The 21,330-nt window shown below is 42.2% G+C and overlaps 1 protein-coding gene across 1 annotated transcript in view; it reads right to left on the reverse strand.

The window, feature by feature from the left end:
• LOC129705508 (polycystic kidney disease protein 1-like 2) overlaps window positions 1-21,330 on the reverse strand; it is a 131,778-nt gene that overhangs the window by 70,662 nt on the left and 39,786 nt on the right. The window contains exons 6-15 of the mRNA XM_055649095.1: window positions 19,803-19,950; window positions 16,390-16,913; window positions 14,173-14,649; window positions 13,090-13,235; window positions 11,490-11,664; window positions 8,601-8,676; window positions 5,011-5,131; window positions 4,328-4,440; window positions 2,953-3,251; window positions 130-323 (exon numbers count right to left, since the gene is read on the reverse strand). Coding sequence (XP_055505070.1) covers window positions 130-323; window positions 2,953-3,251; window positions 4,328-4,440; window positions 5,011-5,131; window positions 8,601-8,676; window positions 11,490-11,664; window positions 13,090-13,235; window positions 14,173-14,649; window positions 16,390-16,913; window positions 19,803-19,950 — 2,273 coding nt within the window. The remainder of the gene's footprint in view (window positions 1-129; window positions 324-2,952; window positions 3,252-4,327; window positions 4,441-5,010; window positions 5,132-8,600; window positions 8,677-11,489; window positions 11,665-13,089; window positions 13,236-14,172; window positions 14,650-16,389; window positions 16,914-19,802; window positions 19,951-21,330) is intronic.

A 21,330-nucleotide genomic window follows, 5' to 3' on the forward strand; every position in this document is an offset into this window, starting at 1 on the left:
CCATTTACAGTCATTCTTCACCCTCCTCACCCACACCTTTTCCAACCATCAACATGATCTGCTAAGTTTGGAAATCCATAGCTCTTTCTGGGAATTCTTCTTTTCCCTGAAGTGAAAGACACAACATACCATCACCGCCATGATAACGCTAGTTGAGGATCCCAACCCATCGCTGACGGTCACTATGATATTCAGCTGGTCATTATTCTTTGAGTCTCCCAGTGGTAGGTATGTGGGTGGCAGTATTGGCTGTGATCCACAGTGTAAAGGAAAATCTGTAAAGACATCGAAAGCCATGTAATCTGCAAAGCACTGCCTACTGCCTGAAAGGATAACTGAAATATATTTCCACATTGAAACAAATAATAGTTTTAAACAGTCATCAAGGATATATGAAAGGAAAATTAAGTGTGACAATTCATTGGGGTCTCCAAAGATGTGACTAGTAGAATAGTTTAGTTGAGTTTAGTTTACAGATTCCGTGTGGAAACAGGTCCATCGGCCCACCGAGCCCACCCCACACATTAACATTATCCTACACACACTAGGGACAATTTACATTTACACCAAGCCAATTAATCTATAGACCTGTACAGGCTTTGGAGTGTGGGCGGAAACCGAAGATCTCGGAGAAAACGTACAAATTCTGTATGCACAGCAGCTGTTGTCGGGATCGAACCCGGGTCTCTGGCTTGTAAGTGCTGTAAGGCAGCAACTCTACCGCTGTGCCACTGTGCTGCAGATTAGATGGGACCAGTCAATGCAGTATATTTGATATTTCTCGAAGGCTTTTAATAAAGTCCCACACAGAAGGTCAGCAAACAATGTTAGAGCTAATGGAATTGGGGTAATGTCATGGCACAGATTGGGAATTGTTTCTCTCTTAGGTTGATGGGCTATGACTAGAGGGAGTTATAATTAATAATTTGGCTGAGTGAACCAAATGTCATATTTCAAAGACTCCTGATAAAAAACTAGGCGGGATGAAAGCAGGGAGTGGATGTTATAGGTGGATGTTCAATAGGATATGGACAAATCAAATGAAGGGGCGACAGCATGGCCGATGAAATATAATGTGGAAAAATGTGAGGTCATCCATATTGGTGCACAAAACAGAACAGTTGAGTATTTTCCAAATGGTGAAAGTTTAGGATATGTTGACATTCAGAATGAACCACATTTCCCTGTTCATAAGTGTAAGACAAAGGACAAACAGACTCAAAAACAGTTTTTATCCCACAGCAATAACTACACTTAATATAGCCACCAAATGAGCGCAGGCGCGCTACATACCAAAGGGATTGTGCAATCGACAGAAGAATGTATGGTTGTGTGTTTATGCTTGTTTTTTTCATGTTATTTATTTTAGTTGTTTATTTCAGATATTTTTCTTTTACCTATCATTAGCTTTTAGATAATGTGTGAATGTTGCACTGACTGGCTGGCATTTTTAATTTTGTTGTACATGTTCACATGTTATAATGACAATAAAGAACCTATATAGGAAAGAACTGCAGATGCTGGTTTAAATGAACAAGGGTCTTGACCCGAAACATCACCCATTCCTTCTCTACAGGGATGTTGCATGTCCCGCTGAGTTACTCCAGCATTTTGTGTCTCCCTGTTTGTAAGTCTGGGTGCGTTCCTCCTTGGACTGGAGATGGTTAAGGGGGAAGTTCTGATGGAGGCACACCAAATGATGAGAGGTATAGACAGGGAAGATAGTAGGAAATCTTTCTCCATAACATTTGTATTGAAGGCTTTGGTTTAATGTCAGGCTTTAGTGGTTTACAGGGGATCTGAGCTGGAACTTTTTCACCCAGAGGGTGGCTGGAATCTGGAATGCCCTGCCTTGGGAGACAACAGTGACAGGAACGCTCACACATTTAGGAAGAATCCAGCCAAGTACTTGATAATCTGCAAGGCATAGAAGGCAATGGAGCACTGTTGGTAATTGAGATTAGTGTAGAATTCATTCAAAACACACACAGAGAGCAACACATGTCTGGATGTGAAGGGAATCCAGGGATATTGTGGTGCTCCAGCCAATGGAACTAAGTTCATGATAAATGGTGGAGCAGGCTTGAGTGACAAGATGGCCTACTCCTGATGTGCAGTAAGGAACTACAGATTCTTCAGACTGAAGAAGGGTCTCAGCACGAAGCGTCACCCATTCATTCTCTCCATAGACACTGCCTGTCCTGCTGAGTTACTCCAGCATTTTGTGTCTATCTCTGGCCTACTCCTGAATCTAATTCTTACCATCTTGTGCGAATTGGTGGACCTCAGTGGGTTCAGGCAGCAATGTAGAGGCAAACGGGCACATGACCTAAAATTGCCTCTGTCCATTTTCCTCCACAGATGTTGCCAGATCCACTTGAGTTCCTCCAGCAGTTTTCTTTGCACTGAAGATTCTTGCATCTGCACTCCCTTGTGTCACCGAGTTCCACCAACAGTTTGTTTGCCACTGATACAATAGTTCCTTTTCCCTGCTCCCTTGTGTCTTCAAAGTCATTGATTAGTTGTTCCCACTGGGAGTGGGAGTAGGCGACATGGTATTTCCTTCTTGTGCAGCAACAATTCTGCAATTGTGTGAACTATTCTCATGCTGCCTTCTAAGATGTTCAGCGGACAGGCAAACAAGTGGGAAAACAAATTAAAAATATTGTCTGCCACTGAACTCCGTAGCACTTGTGAGACCCCTATATTTCTGGGTTTACCATCTGAAAAGTTTCTGCAACTCTACCCACCCCAGACGTTATGAAAAGAGCACGAGTGATTAATGAGGAAACAAAAAAGATAAAGTGGCTGGAATATTTTCCACTAAAGGGAAAATTCATCAACTAGTCCAGTGCATGGTGACTATTCCAATCACATGTTTCTGTGCTTAGTGCATATTTTGCATGCCTCCCTGAAGTTTGCTCACAGTAAATTATGTTTGCACATGTGGACGAATTTTTAAGCATAGAGTATTTTTCGAGGGAGCCCAATGATTATTACCTGGTTTCAAAAAGAAACAGTAGGTAAGGTCCGACGAGTTGCAGGATGAGTTTGAGCCACAGGCAACAGTGCATTTGATGCTGAATTCTGTGGAGACGGCTGATCCTTCTTTAGGAGAAACATCGCAGGATGGCACTGGCAGTGGAGGCACCATACTAACCATGTAATCATTGTATTTGTAACATCCATGGCCACTTATCCCTGAGATAAAACACCATGCATCATAGTTTAGGATAGTTTCCAATATCGTTCTTTAGCTCATCTTGTAATGTAGTTTCTAAAGCAAACAAAAATTCTTCAACAAATATATTTTTTCTTTTTGTCTTCAAGTTATACCCGTTGAACCAACTAGACTTGGGTCACCAACAAGTGGTGGCTGGGACTTTTTGCAAATGAGGCTCTTGGGAGGATCACAACAATAAAACCCAGTGTAGGATGACATTAACAACTGCAAAGGTCAATTTTATCTGGAACAGTGGTGAGGTGTGGTGCACATAGGAAGTGTACAGGAGCTGATGGCAGGAACAGCACTAGATAAATGGGCCAAACTGCCTCTTGCTTCTGTGGACATTAAAATAGGAAAAACAAAATATAATACCAGGTATGTCAGTAATCTATCTGACCCATTTTTGTACATGCCATCGCATCCATGTCTTTGCTGTGATATTCAGGAGTAAACTTTAGAGGGCTGCAACATGAATGTTGACTTTTGCGTCTTTTTTTCACAGTTAAACCAGACTCACAAGTTGTGAATGATCATTCACATTTCATATAGATCAAAGAATTTGATGCAATTTCCTTTTAAAAAAAAAAAGAGCCTCAGCATAGAACCAGGCCCTTCGGCCCACTAACTCCACACTTACCATTGATCATCCCCTTCATATTATTTGTATGTTATCCCACTTTCTCGTACACTGCCTACACGCTAGGGGCAATTTACAGGGGCCAATTAACCTACAAGCTTAATGCGCATCTTTGGGATGTGGGAGGAAACCAAAGCACCAGGAGGAACCCAAACGGAGAACATGCAAACTCCACAGAGACAGCATCCGAGGTCAGGATCGATCCCAGGTCTCTGGCGCTGTGAGGCAGCATCTCTACCAGCTGCACCACTGGGTCATCCCTCGATTGTTCATGTGACCAGTTAGCAATTTTAGAGCAGACAAATATTTTCTCAGTTTATTTAACATGTCTTTCCCATAATGTGAGCTGCTTGGTTAGTTTGGTTCGAAGCAGGTGATCTATAACCTCAATACTTTTAAAAGTTGGTTGCTTGCAAGATAAATTCAACTTACCCATTGCCCTCACTTTAAATGTTGGACCATACTTAGCCAATTCCTCTTTCCCCAAAACCAGAGTGTCTGTATTCTCCTTCATCAATACCAATGATTCCAAAGCACTACTTTGCTGTTTGATGTTACAAGCAGAAGGCAGGTTGACCTAAAGTATAAAAAATGCATATCAATGGATTGTGAAAAGCATTCAAATGGCGGGACTGTCATATGCTGAGAGAATGGAGCAGCTGGGCTTATACACTCTGGAGTTTATAAGGATGAGAGGGAATCTCATTGAAACATATAAGATTGTTAAGGGCTTGGACACGCTAGAGGCAGGAAACATGTTCCCAATGTTGGGGGAGTCCAGAACCAGGGGCCACAGTTTAAGAATAAGGAGTAAGCCATTTAGAACGGAGACGAGGAAAACTCTTTTTCTCACTAAAAGTGGCGAGTCTGTGGAATTCTCTGCCTCAGAGGGTGGTGGAGGCAGGTTCTCTGGATGCTTTCAAGAGAGAGCTAGATAGGGCTCTTAAAGATAGCGGAGTCAGGGGATATGGGGAGAAGGCAGGATCGGGGTACTGATTGAGGATGATCAGCCATGATCACATTGAATGGCGATGCTGGCTCGAAGGGCCGAATGGCCTACTCCTGCACCTATTGTCTATTGTCAAACATTTGGAAGTACAGTACATTCTGCATGTTAATACAAAGTACTTTGATTTGCTTCTTTTACCTGAGAGTTAGAAGGTTTAACCCTGTACCAATTATATTTGATTGAATTCTTGCATTCTTGACAAGAGACAGTCAATGTCACATTTTCTGAAGGATCAACTGGATTGCAGTTGTTCTCACATCTGAAAGAAACCACACGCCACTTTCAAGTCAATAATTCAAATTATCCAAAATATTACTTCAAATATTTTGCCATGTTTTGGCTGCCGTTTCAAAATAAATGAAGTCATATTTCAATTTCTCGTCTTTCCCTTAATTATACTCACACCACTAAGATAATATTGGCAACAGAACAATACAGCACAGGAACAGACCTTTGGGCCCACAATGGCAGTGCTGAACATGGTACCAAATTAAATAACTCCGTCTGCCTGCACACGATCCATATCCCTCTATTCACTGTGAACTCATGTGCCTATATTAAATGCCGCTTACATATCTAGTTCCCCACCACCCCTGGCAACGTGTTCCAAGCACCTACCACTGTAAAAGCTTGCTCCTCATATCTTCTTTCCCACTCTCACTTTAAACTATGACCTCCAGTATTTGACATTCCGCCCTGGGAAAATGATTATGAGATGACTGTCTATCCTATCTATGCCCCTCATAAGTTCATGAACTTATACCGAACTCCATAGATCCTATGCATCTTAATAATCTGGATCAGTCTTCCATGAATCTCTTTGTTTCTTTGTTTCACTAAAGTCCACATAGACAATAACCACTGCCCCACCATCACCAACCTCCTTTGTCAGCTCCTCAAAAAGTTCAATAAAGTTTGTAAGACATGACTTCCCCCAGACAAAGCCATGCTGACTGTCCATAATTAGCACATTTTATTGCAAATACCAGTAAACCCTAACCCTCTCCAATAGCTTCCCTACCACTGATGTGTGGCTCACTGGTCTATCATTTCCTGGATTCATAAATCAAGGGAGAAAAGTAGATTGTAGGAAAGAACTGCAGATGCTGTGCTATTGGATCTTTAGTTTACACTGAAGATAGACACACAATGCTGAAGTAACTCAGCAGGACAGGCAGCATATCTGGAGAGAAGGGATGGGTGATGTTTCGGTTTGAGACCCTTCTTCAGACTGGCGGGTTGTGCTTTTTACGCATGAGTAACCTCATTATTTATTTTCCTGCACTGCACACTATGAGTGGACTTTAAAATATTCCGGTTCCTGGTGTGGTATTACCAACCCATGCTGGCTGGGCCCCTTCAACTTTCATTCCCATCAGCATGTGGTCAGCATTAACCATCTTTCCAAATGAAAGTATGGAGGTGATAAATCTCGGAAAGAAAACTTAAAAATTAAAAAAATAAACTATAAACCAGGAAGAATGCCTCATTGTGAACTCATTTCTAAACTAAAGTGGTGAACAAAAACAGCAATGGAATTACGACAATGCAGTCTAGAACTGAAAGCAGCCATTTTAAGAGATTTCAATGATGGCAGTCTGGAGGAGACTCCATTTTCTATAGTTGCAGGAAGAGAGATTGTTATCATGGTGTCATTGAGGCATATAACACATTGAGGAACAGGCCCTTCGGCCTAACTTGTCCATGTCGACCAAGTTGGCATTCTGGGTTAGTCCCATTTGCTTTTTCTTAGCCCATGTCCCCCTAAACATTTCCTATCCATACATCTGTCCAAATGTCTTTTGAAAACTGTAATTGTTGAAAATAACAAACAGGTTCATTGTATGGGAAATATAATCAGATCAGAATTGGAGAAAGTGTGGAGGTGACACATGAGAATGTTTTCAGCAATGGAAAATATCAGCTCTGAGGAAAGAATGAATAAACTATGATTGTTTTCTGTGTTACTGAGGAAGGGTAAACTGGTGTATGAAATTAAGTGAAGTCAAGTAAGGGAGTAAATAAGAAATACATTTCTTTTGGCAGAGGAGTTAATGAACAAAAGGAATGGGCGGAATTAAGTTTGGCATCTCTTGTGTTTCAACAAACACAAACACTGTGGGCCCAGTGGATTACTTCTGTGTCATAAATGTTCTGTGTTTTTAAATGACGGTAAACTCTGATAATCCAGAGTTTATGGTGTAGTAAGGAACTGCAGATGCTGGTAGATACCGAAGATAGACATAACGTGCTGGAGTAACTCAGCTGGTCAGGTGGCCTCTCTGGAAGAAACTCACAAAAGGATGGGTGACGTTTTGGGTCGAGACCCTTCTTCTGAATTGTAAGGGAGTGTAAGGAGACAAGACCATGGCGAGTTTAAAGGGATGGAGGGAACTAAACATCATATGTTGAGCTGCAAATCTGAGGAAGTATCCCAACCCATGAAGGGGAGTGTAGGAGACTGGACCCCAGAGTGTTGAAAAGGAGCAAGGCAAACACTATATGTTGAGCCAGAGAAGTCAGGAAGTCCAGAGGCGGCACGCACACCCCCATCCACATTAACGGGACGGAGGTGGAACGTGTTTCTAGCTTCAGGTTCCTGGGAGTCAACATCTCCGATGACCTCTCTTGGACCCATAATACCTCTACTCTGATCAAGAAGGCTCATCAGCGTCTCTTCTTCCTGAGGAGACTGAAGAAGGTCCATCTGTCGCCTCAGATCCTGGTGAACTTCTACCGCTGCACCATCGAGAGCATCCTTACCAACTGCATCACAGTATGGTATGGCAACTGCTCTGTCTCCAACCGGAAGGCATTGCAGAGGGTGGTGAAAATTGCCCAACGCATCACCGGTTCCACGCTCCCCTCCATTGAGTCTGTCCAAAGCAAGCGCTGTCTGTGGAGGGCGCTCAGCATCGCCAAGGACTGCTCTCACCCCAACCATGGACTGTTTACCCTCCTACCATCCGGTAGGCGCTACAGGTCTCTCCGTTGCCGAACCAGCAGGTCGAGGAACAGCTTCTTTCCACGTCTGTCACTCTACTTAACAACGTACCTCGGTGACTGCCAAATTCCCCCCCCCCCCCCCCCCCCCCCAGATTAGAAATTAAATCGTTTGCTAGTCGCTCTTCAAGGGAGATGCTAAATGCATTTCTTTGTCTCTGTACTGTACACTGACAATGACAATTAAAATTGAATCTGAATCTGAATCTGATGTTAAACCCCTGGGATTTCTGAATAGTTGGGCAGAAGGTCGTCAGAGAATTACTATACCACACGGACAATAAGTTCATAGGTTATACAAGCAGAATTTGGCCATTCGGCACATCAAGTCCACTCCACCATTCGATAACAGCTGATCTATCTTTCCCTCTCAACCTAATCCTCCTTCCTTCTCCCCATATCCCCTGACACCCGTACTAATCAAGAATCTGTCAATCGCTGCCTTAAAGATATGACTTTATCCCCACAGCTGTCTGTGGCAATGAAATGCACATTCACCACCCTCTGGCTAAAGAAATTCCTCCTCATAGAGAGATAGACTGGAAGTGCCTAGAACTATGCATGGATACGAACATAATAAAATGACAATGATGTTGGTGCATTGGCTGCAGGGTTAATGTTGCAAACACACACACAAATTGTCCCTCCACTGTCATTTGCGACGGAACAGTGGATCAAATGACCTTGTTCACTAGTTTATCACCTAGGTAAGCTCCAATCCATACCTGACTCTGACATCCAATCCTCTTTTGCCCCCCTTGTTGAGGACCAGGCATTTCTCGGCTGTGCTGTTCGTTTTGCCTGGAGCACTTACAGTTAACCTGACAGAAATGAAAGAGTTAGGTGGAGGTAGGCAGGAGGGGATGATGGTCAAATCCTGTTGGTCGGTGTTCATTTGGCCGCTCCTTGTACAGATGTTCCACAATGGCCAGCACGCCCCTTAGTGAGGAAGAGAGAAAGATATTGTAAAGATAGAGGACACACTCCATCCTTTTCAGGGTGGGAATCAATTGAAATTATTAGGCCTACTCTTAAAACTCAGTAATATGCATCCTCATATTAAACCCTTGACAGTCCAGCATGAGAAAAACAAACAGGAGTGGGCTATTCTCCTGCTCCCTCTGTTCAAGACTTTTTGGATCCTACACACCAGGGCCAATTTACAGAAGCCAATGAACCTACAAACCTGCACGTCTTTGGGTTATGAGAGGAAATCCACACGGTCACAGGGAGCACATACAAACTACGCTCAGATGGCACCCATAGTCAGGATCGAATCTGGGACTCTGGTGAGGTGAAGCATTATTCCCACATCCCTCGATTCCTTTAAGATCTACTTTTCTCTCAGCTCCAATTTTACTTCTCAAGGAGATAAAGCATTGAATTACTAACTTTTATGTCCGTTAAAACAGAATTTTGGGTCATCCTAATGTTTGTGAAACTCATAAAAGAGCAAATCTTCAATGGCAATGTTCACAGAGCAACACTGTCAGGTACCCTTGTGTAACATTTTGCTGAAATAGACACTTGCGGTTTCAACACAATGTTTTCTCATGATTAGTCTCAAGATCATCGCTTCGTTTAGTTTAGAGATACAGCGCGGAAACAGGCCCTTCGGCTCACCGAGTCCCCGCAATCACCCTACATACTAGCACCATCCTACACACTAGGGACAATTCTACAATTTGCAGAAGCCAATTTAACCTACAAGCCTGCACGTCTGTGGAATGTGGGAGGAAACTGGAGCACCCAGCGAAAACCCACGCGGTCACAGGGGAAATGTACACATTCCGTACAGACAGGACCTGTAGTGAAGATCGAACCTGGATCTCTGGCGCTGTGAGGCAGCTGCTCTACTGCTACACCACTGTACTGCCCCTTAGAGTACTGCCATTTAGTGGAGTGAGTATGATCTCTGAAGCCAACTTCTAAAGCGATAAACCACAGTGCAAGCAATACTGCAAGCTATTGGGGGGTGTTGGTACTGAACGAATAGATGCTGGATTGGTAAAAGATTAGTGAACGTTCTGCTGAAGGATAGTGCTCGTGAGAGTCCAGGTCTTTGTGCATGGGGACCATAGGGACAATGCCAAGGTGCTCCTGTCAAGAGGTCACTATAAGGATAGGAGTGGTGTCTTAGAATGGGTGCGTTTCAGCGATGCCTGAATTCAATGAGCTATATCAAGGAGAGTCGACAGACAAAGTAAATTAGAAAGCAAAATAGCAGAAAGGGGTTGAAAGAGGGGAGAGAGATAGGTGGTCTAGAGTGGGGAAGGATGAGGAGGAAGGAGGAAAATATAGATGCATTCCCCACTCCCATCTACAAATAGATGAAACCATCGTTTAATGGAGTAACTAATCTTTAAAATGGAAGCAAATGGATGAAGGCTCCATTTCCATTCTAAAGTTGTTCAGGCCAACTTTTCTGTTCTTTGCTGTTCATGAGATGTTATTGTGTGCCAACACCTCATATAAAGCACACCAACGTCTCTACTAGGTTAGGGAAGTTCAGCATTTTCTGAACAATTCCCGCCATGCATACCGATGCGCCGTAGAAAGTTTTTCATCAGGACGCATTATAGTATGTTAGGGAACAGCTCCATCTAAGAACGCAAGAACTTGCAGAGAATTGCGGACGCAGCCCAGACCATCACACAAAGCAACCTCCTTTTCATTGAGTCCATCCATATCGCACTCTGCCTCGGCACAGCCAGCAGCATAATCACGGATGAGTCGCAGTCCGTCCACTCTCTCTCTCCCCGGCCCATCAGGCAAGAGATACAGAAGTGTGAAAATGTACACCTCCAGATTCAGAGACAGTTTCTTCCCAGCTGTTATCAGCAACTGAACCATCCTATCAACAACTAGAGAGTGGTACTGAGCTGCCATCTACCTCATTGGAGACCCTTGGACTATCTGCAATGAAACTTTATTGGTTATCATCTTGCACTAAACATTGTTCCATTTATTCTGTATCTGTACACTGTGGATGGCACGATTGTAATCATGTATACTCTTTCCGTTGACTGGATAGCACGCAACAAAGAGGTTCTCATTGTACCTCGGTCTATGGGGACAGACAGAATCTCACATCATCGCCTATATCTCTCGTTTCCCTTATCCGTAACCAGTCTGAAAAAGGATGTCGACCCGAAACGTCACCCATTCCTTCTCTCCAGAGATGCTGCCTGCCCCGTTAAGTTACTCCAGCATTTTGTGTCTATCTTCGGTTTACGCATCTGCAGTTCCTTCATCTAACGTATATACCAATCCGCCTGCAGTACTCCCTTCCTGCCTTTTGATTCGTTGACGGCTGCTCCTTCCTATCAGCTTCCAGCACACTTCGAAACAATGTTGCAAGACAGGAACACTGAACTTTTCATTCTGCAGCAGGCAGGGGAGGTGCAATTGAGGGAGGCAGGGGAGTGCTGGAAACTTACATTTGGCAACGGCTTCAGTTCCATTGGAGGAGACGGGTGCATGGTGGAATATTGGGTTGGGGGAATCACACCATTGGGGGAGCAGACCCAACGGGTCTGCACTTGGTCTAGTATACATATAAAATGCTTTGACTAAAAGTGTACTCTGAGGTTTTGAATGATTTAATAACATACCACACGACCAATGGAAAGCCATTTTACTGTAGTCATGCTCGTCATTGTTCCTCGACTTCCTCCCACTCAGAAGCAGCTGAGAAAATGGATCTGCTGCCTCCAGACGACTACCTGTAACCTTGGCTTGAAGAGAGTCCAGTTGGAGAGTTTCACCAGCTTCTGTCTTTGGATGAGTCTGAGAGAAAAAAAAAATAATTGGTCAGGTTGCTAAAATATTGGACAAAGTTGAAAAAGTTGCTAGTTATGATTGATGAATTGGCATTTAACTTGAAGAATAATATTACGGTTCTGAAATTAGCTTGGAGTTGCTCTGCTACTCACTTTAACTGCAGTATAACTGTGGCGAAAATCCTCGTTAAAATTCAATAGAGAATGGTTATGATTTTGAGAAAATTCACAACCATTACATATAGTGTTATTGGCTCCACACATGTCATGATCTACCTCAAAGAGCTCCCATTGAAGTCATACAATGGGTTTGATTGAATTGATTAAAAGATACATCATGAAAATAGGCCATTTGGCCCTCTGAGTGCACGGCAGTCATCGATCACCCGTACACACTATGTTATTCTACGCACGTCCATTCCTTACACACTGAGGGCCAATTTGCTGAGGCCAATTAGTAGCGATGTTACAAAACTTACCTTCAGCAGCGCTGCAGTTCTGCCACTGGCCGTGTGCGCGACTTTGGCGCCTTTGAGGGGGGAGGGGGGGGGCGGGATTAAAATGCCGTTTTCTCCTGCCTGTCGGAGGTGGATTTCCTCGGGCTGCCAGCTGCTCATGAAAAATCGACCGGACTTCCATTCTCAATATGTAAAAAAAAAAAATGTTTTAATCGCTGGACAATTTAATCGCTGGATTAAAGTAAAAAGCTACTTCTAACGCCATCAACGCCTACAACGTGACGGATCTCAAGTACGGGACACAACACGGTGTAAGTCGTTTATTTTACATATAAACTTGCTACTTGGGATGACTTTAATCAATCCTCAATAAGTGAAAATGTGATTTGGGCCCCATACGAACCGGCAGTGTTTTTCCTGCCGATATGGGGTTCAAATTCACCGCAAATGCAACATTCTAATCGATCGCGTTCCAGAAGCAAAATGATTAAAATGCCCATTTTCTTTCGAGATAAGCCGTCTAAATTGTCTATAGTTTGTGTTATTCTCTCTCTCCAAATTGCTTTTTATTTTTAAACTAAATATTCACCACCGTTTGAGTCACATGTATTGTGCAAAAAACAATAATTTGATGATATTTTGGGTGGATGTTTCTAGATTAATTGATGGTAATTAAACATTAAATTCCTTCCATCTGGGATATAAATTCATGACAGTGAGATTTAAAAATCATGTTATATTGTGAATTTTTGTTTGAATGGGATTAGTTTGTTATTTGGATACTTGGTACAGATTTGCTTCTCTATGACTGCGTCATTTATTGGACCAGAGGCAGATTGCACAGGTGAGCAGCTGGATACTTCCATAGTCCGAGTTGAAAAGGAGATAACGGATCGTTAGACCATTTAACTGATACGTATTTTCATTCCAATTATTTTAAAATAATTACATCTTGAATTCTAAACTTTGCTTACTTGTGGTGAAGGTATGTCAGCTCCATCGTTGGTTTTATTGCTTGAAGGTTTCAGAGCTGAAGTACGTGCCACAACAGTGATGTTACCAACATTAAAACTGATGCTAGATAAAGCATTGACAGCTTTCCCCTGAACCAGAAACACACCTGTGCATGGATGGAGAACAAAGGGAAAGTCAGTATAAATGGGGTGAACAGGTAATTTCTAGATTTCACTGACAATATTATGGTGAACGGCTAATTGATGATAAATAAGGTGTTTTCCTCAAGAGCATAAAGGAAGATTTAGTCATAACATTATTAAAGTTGATGGTCCGATGTCGGGGGAGTCCAGAACCAGGGGGCCACACACAGTTTAAGAATAAGGGGTAAGCCATTTAGAACGGAGATAAGGAAACACTTTTTCTCACAGAGAGTTGTGAGTCTGTGGAATTCTCTGCCTCAGAGGGCAGTGGAGGCCGGCTCTCTGGATACTTTCAAGAGAGAGCTAGATAGGGCTCTTAAAGATAGCGGAGTCAGGGGATATGGGGAGAAGGCAGGAACGGGGTACTGATTGGGGATGATCAGCCATGATCACATTGAATGGCGGTGCTGGCTCGAAGGGCCGAATGGCCTACTCCTGCATTTATTGTCCATTGTCTGAGTCAAAGGGAATTCTCGTGGTCTCTGACAGAAATCTCAGAAAACAGGTGTAATTAGCTTTTACATTATTTGCTTAGTTTTCCGTTTATCCTCCATCAAATGATATAATTTGAGACCAAAGTTTGATGATTTCAAGCCAATTGTCTCAGTATGAACTATGACATTTGTTTAAATAAATCATACTGTGTTGATTTCTTGACTCAAATGTATCCTAGGGATGCAGCAGGAAGCCAGAGCATCTGGGGAAAACCCATGCCGTTACAGAGAGAATGTGTACATTCCACACATCCACCATCAGACTGAACACTGAATGCAGGACCTGAGAGACAACAGGTCTACTAGCTGTACCATCCTAATCTTTATTGCAGAAGCAAAGGTGGTTAATAGTTCAGTAGGTGCAGAGTCCTGTTAAAATTATTCAGCTAAAAGAAATGTTAGCTACCTTCGGAGTTCATTGGAAGGCAGTAGGCTCCCACATTGCCATCAGGATTCTCAATGGATTCAGAGAAGGTCTCGTTTGGACCGATGAATTCAAACTGTAACTCCACTGGGGCTCCGTGGGACACAGAGATGTTAATCGCCAGATCGCTCCCAAGCTCCAAAACTGCAGAGTTTACCGTAGCTTGCAAGCCCTTGATTGGTTCCACAAACTGAACTGTAATATTCCGAGATATCTCTCGAGCTGTGACGTTGTTCTTTGCGAGGATGGTTATCTGGTGTGCACCTGCGCCCATCTGCCCTTGTGTGGCATTGTCCATCGTGACATTCTGAGGGACAGTTCCCTGGACGGCCGTGACTGTATGAAGGGTGACTGTTCCAGCTAACATAACATAGGTTACGTTTGTACCTGCAAGAGCGGAAACCTGAACAATTACTCTCGGCTTATTTAATTGGACAGTTTTAATAGCATTAAACATATCTTATATTTCGTAATGACATGGAAGGAATCCACTTTGGCCCATTGAGTGTAGACCGGCTCACAAAGCAATCCCATTCCCCCGCCAATTTTCATTGTAACCTATTCTCCCTGTATTCCTATCTATTCCTCCCAGATTCTATCACTTACTAACGGTAACTTCCTGTAGCCAATTACCCCAGCAAGCTGCACGTGTTTGGGATGCAGCAGGAAGACAGAGCATCCAGGGAAAACCCATGTCGTTACAAAGAGAATGTGTACATTCCACACACCCACCATCAGATTGAACACTGAATGCAGGACCGGTGAGACAACAGGTCTACTAGCTGTACCGTTACTCCCATTGTTCAAAGTTGGGTAAATTGGGTGACATAGTCATTGTAATCCAAAGGCCTTGACTAATGATTTGAAATACATCCACAGTTGCTGATGTTTATATAACCTGGATCTTATCTCTTACTCTTCATTTCAAACCTTGATAGCTCATTTGATAGGACTCCCACCTTTGAATTAAAAAGTTGGCGTTAGGGAGGGGGGGGAAGTCAAATATCATTGCTGCAAAATTGACATAAAGGTCTAATCTGACCTCCAGGGCAGTACTCGGATGAGTAGGAAGTTTCTCTTTGAGACCTAGGTTCAATCCTGACTACGGGTCCCGTCTGTTCAGAGTTTGTACGTTCTCCCTGTGAATGCGTTGGTTACCTCCGGGTGATTTGGTTTCCTCCCACACTCGAAAGATTTGTAGGTTAATTGGCTTCTGTTAATTGTAAAAATTGTCCCCAATGTGTCGGACAGTGTTTAGTATATGCTGGTCAATGCAGACTCAGTGGCCAAAAGGTCTGTTTCCACACTGTATCTCTAAACTCTTAAGTTGTTTGGATCCTGCAACACAGGGCACTGGGACATTTTGTTTGTTTTGTGAATATGGACATCAGCGGTAAACTCATTTATTACCTAATATTATGTTTCCATCCCAGAAAAAGTGGTGATGACTGCATAATAGCTTCTGAGCACAGTTCATAGCTGTGGGCATAGAATCTGGATAAGCAACTTGACAGGATAGAAGGTTTCTTTCCCTGAAGGATATTAATGAATGTTTTTTTTTTACAACATTCTGGGAGTATCAGGACCATCTTCAAAGCTTTTTCTTATCCTTGATTTGTCCAATTAATTGAAATTAAACTTCCCCAGCTGAGCACCAGAGAACATTAAGCCAGACAGCTGGATTCAGTAATGTAACCACAATCCTACATTAACGTTCCCCTTGCATCGTAACTTATGTTAACGGGCAACATTATTTCTATTAAAAGATAGAAACACACAAATTCCGACAGATGTTCATGTAAAATATGCTGTGCTGCCTTCAACCACAAGGTGAATTCATGTTTGATTTTGGAGATTCAGCAGGGACACAGGCTCGTTGGCCCACTGAGTCTGCACCGACCAGCGATCCCCTTACACGAACATTAATCTACAATCTAGGGATCTTTATAATCTTTAACAAAGACAATTAATCTACAAACCTGTACGTCTTTGGAGAATGGGAGGAAATCGGAGCACCCGGAGAAAACCCACATGGTCACAGGGAGAACGTACAAACTCCATACAGACAGCACCCGTAGTCAGGATTGAACCCATGTCTCTGTGCTGTCAGGCAGCAACTCTACTGCTGCACCATTGTGCCGTCCTTTTGATCTCCATGTAGAACTGTACAATCTCTGAATGATGTTGACGGGAAGATTTATTTATACCAAAGGATAAAATCACTTAAATTCATACCAGTACTCATGAAAAGATGAGCTGTACCTGCTTCAACCACAAGCTGAATCCATAGTGGATCTCCATATCGAACGGTGCAATCTTCTGTTTGATTTGCATTGAAGCACTTGATGATTCCAAAACCACTGATGGGCTGTTGGATTGAGACCATTTTCTGGGCTGTCACATGCCATTCACTAGTTGCGCATTCAACACTGATGGTGAAGAGACCTGTAGCCTGATACTGGTGAGTTATGTTGGTAACAGACCTTTTTAAAAAAAAGAGAAAATAATAGATCAAATCCATGGAGATGGAGGAACTGCAGATGTTGGAATCTTGAGCAAAACACAAAGTGCTGGAGTAAATGGTGGAGTAACTCAACAGACCAAACAGCATCTGTAGAGGAATGGACAGGTGATGTTTTGGGTCGGGGCCCCTCTTCAGACTGATGTATCTGTTCATCAGTGAATGCAAGGGAACTGCCTTCCTTACATTAATACAGAAGTAGTTAAGTCACTGCACTTATCAATAAAGTTCTTTGTTACATATCTTTGATAAAGGTATTTCAAAGTTATGTGTCGGAAGGAACTGTAGATGTTGGTTTAAAACCGAAGATAGACACAAAATGCTGGAGTAACTCAACATAAAAGGCAGCATCTCTGGAGAGAAGGAATGGGCAACATTTCAGGTCGAGACCCTTCTATCCAGAGATGTTGCCTGTCCCACTGAGTTACTCCACCATTTTGTGTCTGTCTTCTTTTTCAAAGTTATCATGGCCATTTAGTTTTAGTTTTAGTTTAGTTTAGTTTAGAGATACAGCGTGGAAACAGGCCCTTCGGTCCACCGAGTCCGCACCGACTATTGGTCAACCACGCACACTAACACTACCCTACACACTGGGGACAATTTTACATTTATACCAATCTAATTAACCCACAAACCTGTACGTCTTTGGAGTGCGGGAGTAAACCAAAGATCTCGGAGAAAACCCATGCGGTCACAGGGAAAACGTACAAACTCTATACAGATGGCACCCGTAGACATGATCAAACCAGGCCTGGCGTTGTAAAGCTGCAACTCTACTGCTGCACCACCTACCACCCCAAAGACATTTAATGACCAAACATAGACAATTTGCAATGCAGCTGCTTTTTAAACCTTGGAGAAAATAACATTTGTAACTCTGCAAATGTTCATCTTGGAGGCTTAATGTTTAAGAAGGAACTGCAGGTGCTGGAAAATCGAAGGTAGACAAAAATGCTGGAGAAACTCAGCGGGTGCAGCAGCATCTATGGAGCGAAGGAAATAGGCGACGTTTCGGGTCAAGACCCTTGGAGGCTGATTGCTTTGGGAGCATTTATTTCTGCATGTTGGATTCTAGGGATAAGGGCAGTGTCCTGAGGCAGGACAGAAAGAAACATCCATTTGTTCTCTGGAATTTCAACAAAACCTTTGAAAAATCCATGGGCTTTTTCAAGGTTGCTTAGGTCTTCTGTCTCTTGGCTAGAGAATCTAGTAAAGGTCGATCCCAGGACAAAGGCCTGGCCATTTAGCTTGGAGATCAGCAGGGGTTTCTTCACTTTGATGGTTGGAAATATTCAGAACATATCTGTGGAGTCAAAGCTGAGAGTGAGAGATTTTTGTAATTTTGGGATTTAAAGGTTATGGGGATTAGGTTTAGGTTTTTATTATTGTCACCTGTACCTGTTCCAGTGAAAAGCTTTATTTTACATGCGATCTAACCAAATCAGATAATGCTATACAAGCCAAATCCAATGTAAAATTGCTAAAGCAAAGGGGAAGATACAGAGTGCAGAGCAGTTCTCAGCATTGTAGCACACCAGTCTCATAGACTAAGTCCAATGTCCGTAATTGACAGTACCCTTGCTTATGAAAGGGCTGTTCAGAATTAGGTAGTAAAAGTAGGTGCTGTAGGATTGCGGTGCGGTTTTTCTCCGCCTTTTTTTATATTCACCATCAATTAGTGTAATTGGTTTAGCATTGTGGCAGATTGAATTTCTTTTGCAGTTAATCTGAAGCATGTGTAAACCAGAATAATTGAGTCGTTTGACCATTTATCAACTCCAGAACTTATTAAATCTGGCCAACCTCAGGTATGCAGTGGAAATGGATATATTGGGCACATAAACTATCAACTAAGAAAAATGTGTCTGAGATCTCGGAAGCAACAATGAATGACCAACCTTGATATTCAGATAGACAATAGACAATAGACGGTGCAGGAGTAGGCCATTCGGCCCTTCGAGCCAGCACCGCCATTCAATATGATCATGGCTGATCATCCCCAATCAGCACCCAGTTCCTGCCTTCACCCCATATCCCCTGACTCCACTATTCTTAAGAGCCCTATCTAGCTCTCTCTTGAAAGCATCCAGAGAACCTGCCTCCACAGCCTTCTGAGGCAGAGAATTCCACAGAGAATCGCCACTCTCTGTGAGAAAAAGAGTTTTTCATCGTCTCCGTTCTAAATGGCTTACTCCTTATTCTTAAACTGTGGTCCCTGGTTCTGGACTCCCCCAACATCGGGCACATGTTTCCTGCCTCTAGCGTGTCCAAACCCTTAACAATCTTATATGTTTCAATGAGATATCCTCTCATCCTTCTAAACTCCAGAGTGTCCAAGCCCAGCTGCTCCATTCTCTCAGCATATGACAGTCCCGCCATCCCGGGAATTAACCTTGTAAATCTACGCTGCACTCCCTCAATAGCAAGAATTTCCTTCCTCAAATTAGGGGACCAAAACTGCACACAATACTCCAGGTATGGTCTCACTAGGGCTCTGTACAACAGCAGAAGGACCTCTTTGCTCCTATATTTGATTCCTCTTGTTATAAAGGCCAACATGCCATTCGCTTTCTTCACTGCCTGCTCTACCTGCATGCTTACTTTCATAGACTGATGTACAAGATATAACAAGTAATATAGGGAGAAAAAAAGTACAAATACTTTTTAAAAGAATGTCAGGAATAAATGTGGGGTCCTTGGAACCAAAGACAAGACAATAAAATGGAATAAGACATTGGCACTAAACAAATATTTTTGAGCTGATTTCGCACGCAATACATGTGTTAAAAAAATAGTGGACATTGTAACAATTAACATAAAACAATTAATATCAGTAAAGACAAAAAATGAGGAAAGTTAGGGAATTAACAGTCAATTAAATTGTTGTAGAAAGGACGAGAATTAACAGTTAATTAAATGTTCTGATCTGGGTACCTGCATCCCAGGTTTATAAACCAAGGGGCTACAGAGATAATGGATCCATCGGCGATTTCAGAAAGGCTCCTCGACCTTGCAATTGTTAAATGAGAATCGCAACGTTTCTTCATATTTCCCTTATTTGAGACAAATTATACTTTCAAGCAGTACTCACTCCAATGGATTGTAGGGCTCGATTACATCACCATCGCCAGTGTTGACTGTGCAGGTGAGGTTCCCAGAATATGGATTCAGCAACCATTTGTAAGATATAGTGATGTTTTCTTGCACTTTGTACACATCATCAACCAGCAAATAGAGACCTAATTAAAATATCAAACAGACATCAAGTATCATCATGTATCCTGCAGACCCACCTCACTATGATGCAATGCATAGCCGTTGGCTGAAGCAAGCAAGTTTTCTGTATTATTCCTTGTAGGAGCATGTGGTAGGTAGTCAGGCTGAATGATTTTGATATAGCAATGTTACAAAATTTTGAGTTAAAAAAATCAAGTCTGCAATTTATCCCATCAGATAAAGCATAACAATAAGTTTAATTTGACACCTAATTCACTTTCATATCTCAAGTAATAAAAAAGTTATGGCCATTTTCATACTCGGAAATTAGCATCTTGTTCCCTATTGATTTTCTATGGACATAACAAAAAAGCTGTGATCATGGACAGTCAAAAGCCCATAACCTTCTTAAAAATTAAGAGAACTGAATGAAATTTTCAGTTATCATAGATTGAAGCATTCTGAAACAAATATAAAATAATCTTACTTGGATGACCTGAAATTAAAGCATATAATTAGTTAGTTACCCAATTGTAGCTAATTTCAAACTTCAATTACTAGATCTAAACATCTATCCATTTCTTAATAAATGATTAACATTTTTAAATAGCCTAAGTGTCCAAATAATATTCACAAATAATTCACAATAAAACATGATTTTTAAATCTCATTTACATCAATTTATAGGCCAAATGGAAGGAATTTAGTGTTCAATTGCTGTAAATTAAAGTCTATTTTAAATCGGCTTTCTAGTGGGTTCCTGTGAACGCGCTGGTTTAGAACGTTCACATTGCGCTGGATTTGTGCCCTCAAATGCCCAGAAAAATACTGCGGGATATAAAGAGCCCAAAATAAGCTACTCGCTATAGTAAACGTTATATACATGGTTCTTAAGAAGCCCCTTTTGATGTAAAAATAAGGTACATACCTTTAATTGTTTGCTTTATAAAACCCTGGGGCTGCGAGAGGTCGCGGGTTTAGAGAGTGATTTTTAAACTACTATAACTATTATACAAGGCCATAAAAACTAATAATACCTTTTGTGACGGGGTCTTTCAGCGATTTTCCGTTAATGATTTACTAGGCTGAACATTTTCGTTTGCAACAGCCTAGTAAAAATCGCGTTTTAAACCCGCCCCCTCTAAACAGCGCCAAAATCGCGGACACGGCCTGGGGGCAGATTCTCATCGACGATTCTGGTAGGTTTTGTAACATACCTATTTGATATATTTTTGTTAGTTACTCATCCAGAGACGGTGAGAAATTGTAAGTTATTGGGGCAAATCCTCCAAAATTATAGAAGAACTCGGGGATGATGACCATGGACATTTTTAAAACAGACTTGCTGGCTGCAAAGGAAAAACCCCCAATCCACAAAGGAAGAACCAGTTTCAAACCTGTCT

The sequence above is a fragment of the Leucoraja erinacea genome, chromosome 17 (genome assembly GCF_028641065.1).
Source record: "Leucoraja erinacea ecotype New England chromosome 17, Leri_hhj_1, whole genome shotgun sequence".
Taxonomy (NCBI): domain Eukaryota; kingdom Metazoa; phylum Chordata; class Chondrichthyes; order Rajiformes; family Rajidae; genus Leucoraja; species Leucoraja erinaceus.